This window comes from Prionailurus bengalensis, chromosome B1 (genome assembly GCF_016509475.1).
Source record: "Prionailurus bengalensis isolate Pbe53 chromosome B1, Fcat_Pben_1.1_paternal_pri, whole genome shotgun sequence".
Classification (NCBI taxonomy): Eukaryota; Metazoa; Chordata; class Mammalia; order Carnivora; family Felidae; genus Prionailurus; species Prionailurus bengalensis.
Window position 1 is genome coordinate 200,874,164 of NC_057344.1, and position 15,087 is coordinate 200,889,250.

Below are 15,087 nucleotides of genomic sequence, written 5' to 3' on the forward strand. Positions count from 1 at the left end.
ATGAATTTGTCCATTTCATCTAGGTTATCTGATTTGTTGATATAAAATTCTTTATTAAGTTTTTTTTAAGGTTTATTTATTTTTGAGAGAGACAGAGACAGAGCGTGAGCAGGGGAGGGGCAGAGAGAGGGAGGCACAGGATCCAAAGCAGGCTCCAGGCTCTGAGCCGTCAGCATAGGGCCCGATGCGGGACTCGAACGCACAAACCGTGAGATCATGACCTGAGCTGAAGTCGGACGCCCAACCGACTGAGCCACCCAGGTGCCCCGATATAAAATTCTTTATAGTATTCTTTTATAATCTTTTTCTTTCTGTAAGGTTGGTAGTGATGGTTCCTCTGTCATTCCTAATGTAATACTTTGTCTCTTTTCTCTTTCCTTCCTTAGTCTAGCTAAGGATGGCAATTTTGTTGCTCTCACGAAGAACCAACTTTTGTTCCTGTTTGTTTTTCTACTTTCCCTTTCATTAAATCCTGCTCTAATCATTATTATCTCCTTCTGCTTGTTTGGGGTTTATTTTGCTTTTCTTTTTTCAATTTTCTAAAAGTAGAAGCTTGGGTTACTGATTTGAGGTTTTTCTTTTTTAACGTAGATGTTTATAACTAAAGAGTGTTTAAGCTGCATCCCGATTTTTATATGTTGCAATTTTGTTTCCATGCATCTCAAAATGTTTTCTGTTTATAAACTTAAAGATAAATTTCCTTGTGATTTCTTCGTTGAACCACTGGCTGCTTAGCATTGTGTTGTTGACTTTCTACGAATTTGTGAACTTCCAAACTTTTCTTCTATTTATACCTAAATTCATTTCTTTGTCATCATGGAACATACTTTATATTATTTCAGTCATTTTAAGTTTATTGAGACTTGTTTTGTAGTCTAACACATGGTCTAGCCTGGATAATTCTTCATGTGTACTTCAGAAGAATGTATATTTGGCTATTATTGCCTGGGTGTTCTATCAATGGTACTGGAGTTTTTTTGTTTTTGTTCTTTGGGATCTAATGCAGTTCAAGTCTCCTATTTCTTTATATTTTTCCTATTTTGTTTATTCACTAACATTTTTTTAAGTTTATTTGTTTTTTATTATCTTAAATTTAAATCCAAGTTAGTTAACATATAGTGTGATAATAATTTCAGGAATAGAGTTAGTGATTCATCTCTTACATATAACACCCAGTGCTCATCCCAACAAGTACCCTCCTTAATGCCCCTCACCCGTTTAGCCCTTTTCCCCACCCAACACCCCACCATCAACTCTCAGTTTGTTCTCTATACTGAAGAGTCTCTTACGATTTGTCTCCCTCCCTGTTTCTATATTATTTTTGCTTCCCTTCCCTTATGTCCATCTGTTTTGTATATTAAATTTCACATATGAGTGAAATCATATATTTGCCTTCCTCTCACTGACTTATTTTACATAGCATAATACACTCTAGGTCCATCCACATCATTACAAATGGCAAGATTTCTTTCTTTTTGATAGGTGAGTAATATTCCTTTGTATATCTATACCACTTCTTCTTTATCCATTCATCCACCGATGGACATTTGGGCTCTTTCCATACTTTGGCTATTGTTGATAGTGCTGCTACAAACATTGGGGTGCATGTGCCCCCCTCAAATCAGCACCCCTGTATCCTTTGGATAAATACCTACTAGTGCAATTGCTTGGTCATAGGGTAGTTCTATTTTTAATTTTTTGAGGAACCTACGCACTGTTTTCCAGAGTGACTGCACCAATTTGCCTGCCCACCAGCAGTGTGAAGGAGATCCTCTTTCCCCTCATCCTCACCAACATCCATTGTTGCCTGAGTTGTTCATGTTAGCCATTCTGACAGGTGTGATGGGGTATCTAATTGTGGTTTTGATTTGTATTTCCCTGATGATGAGTGATGTTGAGTATCTTTTCATGTGTCTATTAGCCATCTGGATGACTTTTTTGGAGAAGTGTCTATTCATGTCTTTTTCCCATTTCTTCACTGGATTATTTTTGAGGAGGATGTGGTCTTTGGTAAGTTCTTTATATATTATGGATACGAACCCTTTATCTGAGATGTCATTTGAAAATATCTTCTCCCATTCCATCAGTTGCCTTTTAGTTTTGTGATTGTTTCCTTCACTGTGCAGAAGCTTTTTATTTTAATGATGTCCCAAGAGTTCATTTTTGCTTTTCTTTCCCTTGCCTCCAGAGACATGTCAAGTAAGAATTTGCTGTGGCTGAGGTCAAAGAGGTTTTTGCCTGTTTTCTCCTCGATTTTGATGGCTTCTTCTCTTACATTGGGGTCTTTCATCCATGCTGAATTTATTTTTGTGTCTGGTGTAAGAAAGTGGTCCAGGTTCATTCTTCTGCATGTCGCTGTCCAGTTTTCCCAGCACCACTTGCTGAAGAGACTGTCTTTATTCCATTGGATATTCTTTCATGCTTTGTCAAAGATGAGTTGGCCATACGTTTGTGGGTCCAGTTCTGGGTTCTCGATTCTGTTCCATTGATACGGGTGTCTGTTTTTGTGCCAGTGCCATACTGTTATGATGATTACAGCTTTGTAATACATCTTGAAGTCTGGGATTGTGATGCCTCCAATTTTGGTTTTCTTTTTCAGGATTGTTTTGGCTATTTGGGGGGTCTTTGTGGTCCCATATAAATTTTAGGATTGTTTGTTCTAGCTCTGTGAAGAATGCTGGTGTTGTTTTAACATAGGTATTGCATTGAATATGTAGATGGCTTTGGGTAGTATTGTCATTTTAACAATATTCTTCCAATTCATGAGCATGAAATAGCTTTCCTTTTTTTGTGTGCTTTTTTTCAATTTCTTTCATAAGATTTCTATAGTTTTCAGTGTATAGATTTTTCACCTCTTTGGTTAGGATTATTCCTAGGTATTTTATGGGTTTTGGTGCAATTGTAAATGGGACCAATTCTTTGATTTCTCTTTCTGTTTCTTCATTATCGGTGTATAAGAATGCAACTGATTTCTGTGCATTGATTTTATATCTTGCCACTTTGCTGAATTCATGAATCAGTTCTAGCAGTTTTTTGGTGGAATCTTTGGGGTTTTCCATATAGAGTATCATGTCATCTGCAAAGAGTGAAAGTTTGACTTCCTCCTGGCCAATTTGGATGCCTTTTATTTCTTTGTGTTGTCTGATTGCAGATGCTAAGACTTCCAAAACTATGTTGAATAACAGTGGCGAGAGTGTCCCTCATTCTCCTAATCAGCATGCCTTAATGTCTCCTATGGAGATCCCACGGAGACGGGAACATGGTTTCTGTTCTGTATGTGCATTATCTAAAACACATAGACCTGTGACTGACTGACGTGTCTGACGTGTCATGGGTGCTCAGTGAATATTTGTTTAGTAAAGTATCTTGTGTCTGTAAGCACAAGAAGAAATGTATCGAGAGCCTCATTGTAGCATTACTTACAACAATGAAAAAGCAAAAACAATGTATGCATGATAATATGATGTAGGATGATACTGTATTAAAAACGAGCCAAGTAAGAATGAGTTGTGAGTGAGTCAAACATCACAAGTTCAAAATACATGAAACGCGAATTGATACAGCTGAAAGGAGAAGCAAAAAATGTCCACAGTTTTCGCCGGGGACTTGGACATTCATTCCTAGGTAGAAAGTCAGTGAAGATACAAGAACTGAAACACTGTCAATCATTAGCACGTGACTGACATTTACGGATCATTTAACAGTAGGATATGCGTCTCTTCCAAGGGCCCACGGATCATTCATACAGATATACCAGTTCCTGGGCCGCAGAAGGAACCTTGACAAATGTTAAGAAATGAAATGACAAAGCATGTTCTCCCCCCATAACAGAAACAAAGTAAAATCAGTAACAGAAGGACAGCAAGCAAATATCCAAATACTGAGAATTAAGCACAAACCTCTAACGATTCTTGGGTCAAAGAAGAAGGCTTGAAAGAAATAAAGACACACGTGTGTGTGAAAATGAAAACACAACATATTAAAATTTGTGGAATCCATCTACGGCAGGGATGGCAGTGTCAATAGCTCTAAACGCATTAGAAGAGGGAAAGGTCTCAAATTAATCATCTAGTGTTGATCTCAAAAAAAAAAAAAAAAAAAAAAAACATGGGGTGCCTGGGGTGGCGCAGTCGGTTAAGCGTCCAACTTCAGCCAGGTCACGATCTCGCGAGATCTCGAGTGATCTCGAGTGAGTTCGAGCCCCGCGTCGGGCTCTGGGCTGACGGCTCAGAGCCTGGAGCCTGTTTCCGATTCTGTGTCTCCCTCTCTCTCTGCCCCTCCCCCGTTCATGCTCTGTCTCTCTCTGTTCCCAAAAAAATAAATGTCGAAAAAAAAAAATTTTTTTTTTAAAAAAAAACCAAAACAACTTAAAAACAAAGAGAAAAATAAACCCAAAGCAAGCAGAGGAAGGAAATAATCAAGAGTGGAACCAATGAAATTGAAAATAGGAGAGCCATAGGGAAAAAAAAAAAATCAATGGAACAGTCAGCTGGTTCTTCAAAAAATAATTAAAAAGACTGATAAGCCTCTGGCGAGACTGACATATATAAGCTGAGGGAAGAGACAAGTCACGAACATCAGAAATAAAACACAGGCGATCCCTGCAGATCTCGCAGCCATGAAGAGAGAGTAAGAAGCACCGGGAACAATTTTATACTCATACATTGGACAGCGTAGAAGAAACGGACCAATTCTTCAAACCCCACAAAGTACCAAAACCGAGCCCAGAAAAAAAATTAACCCCATAATCCTGTAACGAGGAAATAAATTGAATTCATAATTTAAAAGCTCCTGAAAACAAAATCCCCTGCCCAGGTGGTTTCACTGGAGAATTCTATTAAATATTTAAGGCATTAGCACCAATTTTTTATGCGGTCTCTTCCAGAAAATGGAAGAGAAGTAAATGCGTCCCAGTTCATTTGATGAAGCTTGCATTCCTCTGACGCCCAAAGCAGATAAGGACAGTACAGTAAGAGAATGCTGCAGACCATTCGTGAATACAAATGTATATGGGAAGCCCCCCACGGTGTGAATTACCATAATTCACTTCCCATTCTTTCACTCGATGCCCCTTTTAAAAAAATAATGCAGGTTATACATTTCTTTTGGAACTCCCCCGAGGGAGAGGTTTGGGTTCTGCTCTGCTCTGTGCTCGCTCGCACTGGGGAGGTCAGGGCTACCTGCTCACGGCTTGTCCGGGTGCTCAGCACACGTACTTCTCTGTGGTTCCAGTTTTCCTCTCTGTCTCTTCCATCAGTCTTGCTTTGTTAGCCACTGGCAAACCTTGAGAATCATGCGGGATACAAATGACATGAAATGAAATGAAATCATCCAGCTACAGCAACAGTGTTCTGCATTTACACAGGTCGACACACGGTATGGTCTGCAAAGCTCTGATGCTTAGCGGCAGCTGGTAGGAAACCTGGGCTTCCCTTCACCTTTGCACGGTCCTAGGAGTCCTTCTGCCCCAAACTGCCTGGACCTGGGGAGCCAGATGGCGTTTGAGAGTGTCCCCTTGCTGCCACTTGGCCCGCAGGGGGCAGGTGGAAGCCAACCAGCAACACTGGCTTCTGGGAAGGGGACAGGGACAGAATCAGCTTGATGTGGAGAACAATGGGGGCCAGGATGTATGAATGGCTTGAGCTCTTGTGTGGCTCAATTCACATTTTTTTTTTTAAAAAAGGTTATTGTGGATGTTATTAAAGACTCCTATGTATCAAGCACAATTCAGATTTGATAAGCTCCTTGTTATGTGTACAGAATGAGCGGACGGAAGGCCCAGCATCCCATTATTGGATTCCTGAGCCTAAGACGGTATTTTTAGCTCTTCTCTTGCTGCACATTCAATCGCTGAGAATCACCGGCAGTGAGCGTGGTCGGTGAGCCCTCCTCCCTGTCTGCTCCCCCTTGGAGATTCGACTGCACAGGAAATGGTCTGAGAGATGCTCAGCTCCTTGTCCTGGCAGGTGCCACACAACAAGGACGCAGGAGGCAAATGTCAGAGACACGCGACTTGTCCCGGCCGCTAGGGCTTCCAGAAGACTAACCCACAGGGCGTCTCCCGGCTTGGCCCCTTTAACCCAGGGAAGAAAAGTAGAGAAAAGCGTGTGTTTTAAATGGCTGAGTGGCACCATGGTGCTGGGGCACTAAGAAAGGTTTATGACTTCCTGCCCTTTCCTTCCCATGCCTCCCCTGCCACCGACACCACGTGGTCGGCTGGTGGCCTCCTGGCACCAAGTAAGAGCAAGGTTAGCTGAAACAAGAGGAGGGGGTGCCTGGGGGGCTCAGTCGGTGGAGCATCCGACTTCGGCTCAGGTCATGATCTCGCGGTTCATGAGTTCGAGCCCCGCATCGGGCTCTGTGCGGACAGCTCGGAGCCTGGAGCCTGCTCCAGATTCTCTGTCTCCCTTTCTCTACCCACCCCTCCCTCGCTCCCTCTCTCTCTCTCTTCCTCTCTCAAAAATAAATAAGTGTTTAAAAAAAAAAGAAAGAAACAAGGAGGAGCTGGGTCAGGTGTTCCCACTCAGATTTCCCCCTGGACACAGCAACTCTCGTATGCACTCATGTGTCTTCTCACCATGGTTAACGTGGCTGACCTTCAGTGCACAAGCTTCCCGACGCCGGTTCTAGAGGACCCGACGTGCTATTGACGAAAGGGCGTCACCCAACTGGGGACAGGTCAGCCTCTCTTGGCCTTGGCTTCCTCTGTTGGAAAAATGAGGGGCGTAATGCCCACCTTGCATGGTTAAATGGGGTGAGGGCTGAGGGATGATGGGAGGTCCATGGAGAGCACCCTTCCTTCCCACCTGAGTTTGGGACCACTCAAGAGACGCCCTGGGGCTCAGGCACGTGGAAGTGAAAGTATCCGCTTTGTTGCAAGAACTTGGCTTTCGTTCTGCACCCAAGGGCTTGCTAACACTTTGGCTTTGAAATGGAATCACCCTAAGGATATGGGGTCACCTTGCAAGCCCCCTCTCCATTGGCCAGGTCTCTGGCCATTACAGGGAGCAGACCGAGTGTAAACCCTCTGTGGGAAGACCCAGAAGCCCGGCGGGAACCCAGAAGGAGCCGAGCTGAGCCCACTGGCAGCTGCTTCCCAACAGCTCACCAGACGGTTCACTTCTCCCTGCACAGGAGTGAGGCTTTGGAGGGAGACTGGGAGAGTCGCTCTCAGGCCAGTGGGAGGTCCTGGTCTCTGGGAGGAGGGGGGAGGCCAGAGCAAAGGAGGCTCCGATAAGCAGTGACTTCGACCAAATGCAGAGCCCAGCACCCAGCAGAGACTTGCCTCTAGTCATCCCTCCACCTTCCCTGTCTCCTTCCGTGCTGCCTTCCCCCTCGCCCCAGCCTCCTGTGGAGGGAGTAACAGATTAACTTAACACGCCACCCAGGCCACGGGTACTCTGTTTGTGACCCATTCATTCCGAGTGTATGATGCTCTGGGCAATGTGCTAAACGCAGGGGACAGTGTCAAACAGGCCTGATCCCTGTGCACGGAGATGGCTGGCTGGTGGGGAGAAGACACCAGGAGACAGACAGAGGGTCCCCGAGCCACGAGGAAAGTGCTGCCAGAGCCTCAGGCAGGGATTCTAGATTCTGGAGATGGGTTGTGTTAGTTCAATTCCCAGCTCTTCCATTTCCTGGGGAAATGTTCTTTAACCTCCCTGAGCCTCCGTGTCCAGGTCTGTCCAAGGTGGCTCCTGATAGTACCTACCTCAAAGGGCTGTTGGGAGAATAAAATGAATTAACACACATAAAGCACGTAGAACAGTACCTGGCCCATGGTAGGCGCCTTATCAGTGCTATTATAGGGCACCAAGGACCAAAAGGAGTGTCCCCCAACTCAGTCTTTCAGGGTTAGGGAGGAGGACTTATAAGAACAGGAGCATGAATCTAAACCATGGTTTCTCAACCACAGCACTGTGGACATTTGGGGCCAGGCCATTCTTTGTGTGAGGGGCCACCCTGTGCCTTGGAGAAGGCTTAGCAGCATCCTTGGCCCCTACCCACTAGATGCCAGTAGCACTCCTCCCAGTTGTGACAACCCAAAGCATCTCCAGACGTTGTTCCGTGTCCCAGGGGAGCAGCGTTGCCCCCGGTTGGGAACCGCTGCTCCACACTGAGAAGAGAAGGGTGGACGAGAGCAGAGAGGTGGTGGCAGGGACCATATTGAGCTCCTTGGGAACGCGGGAGCGCGGGGTCCACGTCCAGGGTGAATCTGGATCCGCAGCAGTGGGTTGATCCAGGGCACTAGTCGTGGCCATGACATCAAATCCCAGCCCCCTTCTGATGACCCCAAACTCGGGCGAGCCATCGAGGGCGACCTCTTCCACTGACTCCCAGTTTCTGGCACCGGGCTGATGCGTGAGAGAAGCCTTCTGAGGATTCGTGGATGCGTGGGCCATCCCACACTTGGGACGCGGTCCCTGAGGGCATTCACCGGGTGTCTCCTCTAGATGTGTCTTTCGGGTAAGAAAGCTCTTCCGTGAGCATGACACCAGACCACCTCTCTTTTCTCCATGAGGTGCTGCTTTTACAGACTCGGACCTTGATGCCTTCAGTGTCTCTTGAACATCGCACAAAAAAATCCCTGTTAAGCGTGTTACTCTGTGGAGGCACTTCATGCAGATCGTTGTTTGCCACATTTCAAAATGCCATCGTTGTAAGAATCTAGTGGGAGGAGGTTCCTTCTGGCTTCGTACCAGGAATAATCATGCTTTTCCTAAACAACTGATTTCTTGTTTCCACGTTGACCCTGGATCATAAGGCTGATCGTGTTTCTCTGCTTGCCAGAAAGGTCAGACACACATTTATGGCCTGTTTGGGGCCAACGCACGAGCTCGCTGACCATGAATTGGGGTATTTTTGCCTGCTTACAGTTTCTTGAATCCCTTTTTTGTTCTTTGACCCGATCTATGGCTTACTTACTTTTAATTTTGTTAAGTGATATGTATTTTGCAAGTAACCTTTAAAGCTTTTTGGAGCAAGATTGGAAATTAAGGAACAAATTTTTTTTAAACCAGACACAGGGTTCTGCGTGCTGGTATATTTCCGCATCCAAGCCAAAACTGGTGCCTTCCAAACTCCTGAACTTCTTTGATGTTGGAAGGAGAGCCTAATTGATTTCTCCATGGCTCAGGGTTACCAGGATAGAGTGCAGGTTTCTCATTTGTGATCTCCATTTCCATGACAATGTGCAGCATTATTGTGAGAACATACTTATCATTCCAGCCCAAGAGGAGGCAAAAGGAAGCATTGCACAAAGCTGCAGAGATAAATGAAAGGTCATTTTCTGTTCTCCAATAACAGTGCTGAGTCTCCTTGGGGATGTAGAGTCCATGGCCCAGGGCAAAAACTGGATCTGTGGCGAGAGAAAGCCACAACAACCTGAGTTATTGCTTAAATTTCTGTTCTCTTCGCATGTTGGATTTCGTCTTAAAATTCACTCCGGTCTGCAAGTTTCTCTCCTAGAAATTCACGTTGCCCCTCCAAAGAGTTCTGCCGGAATATCGAATGAGATGCCCTTTGACAGTTTAGCTGTGAACAAGGGTGCAGAACTCAACTGGTTATTCATGTGATGTTTCAATAGTCCTTCAACTCTCAGAATACAAATTGGGCATCTGTAGGAGGCATTTAGAGCTAATTCCTGTGGTTCCTTTTTGAGCATCTGAACCCTCCTCTCCAGTAGCAAATACGCAGAGAGATGTACCAGCTGACTCTTTGGGTTCCAAATGACAGAAAGACCGTGTCAAGTAGCTTAGGTCAGAAGGCGCGTCATTGTGCATGGTAAGTGTAAGGTTCAGGCTTCTGTCCAGGCTGGAGCCAGCATCTCCAACAAGGCTTCTCTCTGTGTTTAGCCCTCACCCTGTTTGACCCTCTGCCGCTTCCCGCTGCAGGTGGGTTGTACCCCCATTTGGGGCAAGAGGGTTTCACAGCGTCTAGCCTGGCAAGCCCAGAGGAGAAGGCTTTTATTTCATCCGTCTCAGGGAGCACCCCAAGGGGTCCTGATGAACTGACACCAGCAGCCAGGGGACGTGTGTAAACACCTCCTAGTCAGCCGGGGCCATTCATCTGCTCATCTCGTTGCTGAAGGGGAGGAGCGGGAGTCATCAGACAGCGCCAGCAGGAGCCCCTGAAGTGAGAGGGAGAATCCCAGCGAACCCGAAGTGTGGGCATGACAGGCATTTTGAGACCAGACTTTCCACAAACTAGCGATGCTTTTCACAGACGCTTCTTGAATGGAGACAAAGAGCCCCACTTCATCGTAGAGTCCGGTATTACCATGATGCCAAATCTGGGCCAGCGCAGTGGCAGGTAGGAAAACGTGGGCTAGTGCCATCGGAACACTAGGCAAAATCCTAAATGAGATATTGGCTGCTTGAATCCAGGAAACACACCCAGGTTGGGGGAGCACAGTGCGTGCGTCACAGCACCACCTAGTGGTGTGTGGTTGTAAATGCGCTGGGGAGAGACTGGGTCTGGGGTTCCTGTGCCCGTCGTCTTGCTGACTCGCTGGGTCCCTTCTTCCCTCTGGGCCCCAGTTTCCTCTTCTGTCGAACGAGGGGAAGAGCCTGGATGGCCCAGGTCTAATCTCCCAGGGTCTGAGTCAAAGGTCTAAGCTCCCATGAAAACAGTCTGTCATTCTGTGGTTATATCTCAGGGTTCCCTTAACTTCCCACGGTTCTGTATGGAATGTGAAAACATTTTACAAGGGTGAGATTCCTCTTTCGAGGTTTGAACACCATCCTGAGGTTCTATATATTGGATCTTTAGTCCTGAGGAAGCCTGAATGCATTTCATAAAAACGAATTGAGTAATGTGTCATTCTCTGTTGCTGAAACAAACGAACGGACAACCCCCCCCCCCCCCAAAAAAAAAACTCCCAAGCTGCCGGTCGCTGCTGGCTGTCCCTGGTTGCTCAGCCAGGGCGGTTGGCTGGAGCTCCTGTTTTCCTTCTCGTGGCCTCTCTGTGGGGCTTGGGCTCTGGCCGGGTCCTGGAAGGCAGTTCGAGTAGAAGCTGCTAGTTCCCTTCAGGCCTGGACGCAGACTTGCCAGAACATCACTGCATTCAGTGGGCACAGAACCAAGCTCCGTGTGGGGAGTCGCGTGTGGTGGGAGGGAAGAGAGGGACGTCGGGGAGGGGGGTGCAGCTTTGGAGAGTACCTACCTCAGGTCCCAAAAACACCTAGTTAAAGCAGGTACTAAAGACAAAGTAATGTATACACTGGACTATTACTCAGCCATTAAAAAAAAAAAAATGAATGAAGTCCTGCCATTTGCAACAACATGGATGGATCTAGAAAGTATTGTGCTAAGTGAAATTAGTCAGGGAAAGACCAGTACCATATGATTTCACTCCGATGTGGAATTTAAGAAACAAAGCAAACAAGCAAAGGAAGAAAAAAAAAAGAGGGAGAGAGACAGACCAAGAAACAGACTCTTAACTGTAGAGAACGAACTTAACGGTCACCAGAGAGCAGGTGGTTGGGGGGCTGGGGGAGATGGGGGATGGGGATTAAGGAGGACACTTTGTTGTGATGAGTACCTGGTGTGTGGAAGTGTTGAATCACTAGATTGGACACCTGAAACTGACACTACACTGTATATTAACCGGAATTTAAATAAAAACTTTAAAAATTTTTCTATTCTACTTTTAAAGTTTATTGATTTATTTTGAGAGAGACAAGAGAGAGTGCTCAAGCAGGGCAGAGAGAGAGGGAGACAGAGAATCCGAAGCAGGCTCCAGGCTCCGAGCTGTCAGCACAGAGCCCGACACGGGGCTCGAGCCCACGAACCGCGAGATGGTGACCCGAGCCGAAGTCGGACGCCCAACCGACTGAGCCCCCCGGGGGCCCCTAAAACATCTTAAAACTTAAAGTCATGTGTTGATGTCTGGCATTGGTTAAAATGCCATTTGTCTGCGAGAGCCCTGTGACTTCGGTGACACCAGTGCGTCTCTCTGAGCCTCGGGTGACGCTTCTGTAAAACAGGGGCATCGGTCCAGAGGACGTTGGAGCACCTCTGTCCCCTAATCTGCTCTGTCCCTCTGCGCTCCTAGGTACTCCTTCCAGGACGAGGAGGACATGTTCATGGTGGTGGACCTGCTCCTGGGCGGAGATCTGCGTTACCACCTGCAGCAGAACGTCCACTTCACGGAGGGGGCGGTGAAGCTGTACATCTGCGAGCTGGCGCTGGCCCTGGAGTATCTGCAGAGGTTCCACATCATCCACAGGTGCCTGGGCTGCCGGAGGGGTGCCTGGGGGCCATGGCCCACTGGGAGGCCGGGCGGGGCATTTCCTCACCAGCGTCTGTCCGAAGGGGCAGCGGGTGGAGCTCAGGAACATCAGAACAGCCTCTTCCCGCCCTTACATCCTCTACAGACGGCCCGCTCCCCTGTCACCTGCGTCCGAGGCCACCACCCCGCCACAGAGAGATGCGGCTGGTGGTTGGCCTTTGCTTCTCCGTTGCAACGTGACTTCAGGAGGCTGGAATGTTCTGGCCCCCCAGTCTCACATTAGAAAGGTCCCGTGGCGTTAGTTGGGAGTCTGAGGGAATGTACTGTCTTCCTTTCCGTACGTGAAATCGGTGCTGTGCCGCGGGGAGGATTTCTTTCTCCTGGGAACGCCTCGGAGCTGGCCCTGGGCTCTGGGTATAAGCTCTGGGTTTCTGCTCCTTGCTCAGAACCCTTGCTTCCCGCTGCCCGTGCACAGCTCTGGCACTCCAAGCAGGCCAGCAAAGCAAGTTTGTCTGCAGAGGCAGGAGGCCAGCCAGAGGCTTCCCAAAGTGATGGTGTCCCAAGCAAAGTCTTCTCGCTCTTTCCAGAGGAGGGGGCTGGCGTGAGTGGCTCCAGATTTGTTCACCTTGGGTCTTGCGCCGTGCCTCACTGCTCTTCTTGTGACATATGTGATTTTGGAAGACATGGCAAAGAAAGACTTGACCTTCTAGGTAACGATGGTAGACTAAGCATGCACACACACATACACACACAAACACAGCTACATTGTGTTCCTCCTGGAACTCCAGTAAAACAGCAGCAAGAAGGTTCGATAAATGACAAACTCACAAAGATGGGGAAGACTAAAGGGGAGACTAGAGAAAAACACGGCGGGGGGAGGTTCTGAAGGAAAACGGAGAGTGGTGGATGATTAGTGTCCAAGAACGTAAATTCCAGGTTGTCACTGGGGACAGCCGAGCGCTGATGGACGCTGAGGCGTGCTCCCTAGGGGCAGGGACTGACAGTCATCAGTATATATGGAAGGAAGAAGGGAAGTGAAAAGGAGGCTAAAGTAAGGTGAACTGTCTGAAAGCCTTTTAGGAAGTATTGAGAACCCAGAGCTGCTTGTCCATTGTGAATAACTCGATGGCTGAGGAATCGTCTGAGTAATTTTGCCCAAGCAGACAAATAATGTTTGCTCCCTAAAGATGCAAAAATTAGCGAGGGTTTGCACTGAAGTACACCAAGCTTACTTGAGTTAAGACATTGTATTGAAAAGAGTATATCGGGAGACCTGGGTGGCTCAGTCGGTTGAGCGTGTGGCTCTTGATTTCAGCTCAGGTCACGATCTCGCCCTTGGTGAGTTCAAGCCCTGCGTCAGGCTGTGTGCTTGACACCGCGGAGCCTGCTTGGGATTCTATGTTTCCCTCTCTCTCTCTGCCCGCCCCCACTCGTGCTCTCTCTGTCTCTCCAAATAAATAAATAAGCTTAGAAGGAAAGAGTATACCAACCAGATGCTAAAATACACAACCTCTCCCCATGCCAGCTGGGCTCCAAGAGTGGCATGTTCAGACCTTCCTCCAGGCAGGAAACTGTGATTTCAGTGAGGGGTGATCCAAGAGCAAAGAGACTTGACTTCACAGCTTCCCCACCACCACTTAGCACGTAGTTCACAGCCAACAACCCCACTCATTTGTCGTAAGCTGCCAACTAGGTAACCGATGACCAAGGGTTATAAGACATATGGAAATCTCCTGGCACAAACAGTGAGGTCCAAACAATGAAATGGAAAGAGGAAAAACAAATCTTGGCGTAAATAGACACCATGCGAGGAGGAGAAAATAGCAAAATAACCGTGGTCAGTATTTCCAGAGGGATAAAAAGATTTTTGCAATTACATAATAAGAAATGTATATATAATAAGAAATACATAATAAGAATCACCATGTTTATTTAAAATTTGGAAAACATTGGAGCTCTTCTAAATTAAAAATGTGACAGTAGAAATGAAAAACTCAAAAGATGTGTTAGAAGACAAAGTTGACATCCCTCATACAGTAATATAGAAGGATAAATAGAAAATACGAGAGGGGTGCCTGGGTGGCTCAGTTGGTTAAGTGTCTGACTTCGGCTCAGGTTATAATCTCACAGTTTGTGAGTTCAGGTCCCACGTCGGGCTCTGTGCTGACAGCTCGGAGTCTGGAGCCTGCTTACGATTCTTTGTCTCCCTCTCTCTGCCCCTCCCCTTCTCTCTCTCTCTCTCTCTCTCTCTCTCTCTCTCTCTCTCTTTCCCTCTCTCCCTCTCTCCCTCTCTCCCTCTCTCTCTTTCTCTCTCTGTGTCTCTCTGTCTCTCTCTCAAAAATAAATAAACATTAAAAAATTTTTAAAAATGAAAATACAAGAGGAAATAAAAGAAAATGAGACAACCGTCTGGTAATCCTAACCTCAGATGAGAGAGAGACAAGAGAGAAAACATAGTGGGAGACATGATCAATGAAATAATTATTGAATATCTCCTGGACCTGAAAGAGCCGAGTTTCCAGATTGAAAGATGCCCATCAGGACAAACCCCAGGTCCCATAAGCTTCCACAGATGAACAGCAGGTGATAAAGGCTGAGGAATCAGATGTGTTTGGGGTTTATCAGGTGCTAGAAGGCAGTGGACACATGCTCTCAATCAAGTGTGAGGGTGTACATTTCCAGAAGTTCAGGGTCTCCAAAAAACGTACCTTACATTTCCTTTTTCTCAAGGAACTATCAGAAAAAGAGGTGGACTCCACTAAAATAAAGGAATAAATCAGGAAGGGGGAAGGAATGGAAAATGTGTGGCTCCAGCAGAGGAGAGAGGCATAGGGAGTCTCCAGGGTGGTGATAAA

At 46.6% G+C, this 15,087-nt stretch overlaps 1 protein-coding gene across 5 annotated transcripts in view; it reads left to right on the top strand.

Moving 5' to 3' along the window:
• Positions 1 to 15,087, top strand: part of STK32B (serine/threonine kinase 32B) — a 397,698-nt gene that overhangs the window by 253,246 nt on the left and 129,365 nt on the right. For all 5 annotated transcript variants that reach the window (XM_043572988.1, XM_043572987.1, XM_043572989.1 and 2 more), the window contains exon 4: positions 12,056 to 12,229. In XM_043572988.1, the coding sequence (XP_043428923.1) occupies positions 12,056 to 12,229 (174 nt within the window). The remainder of the gene's footprint in view (positions 1 to 12,055; positions 12,230 to 15,087) is intronic.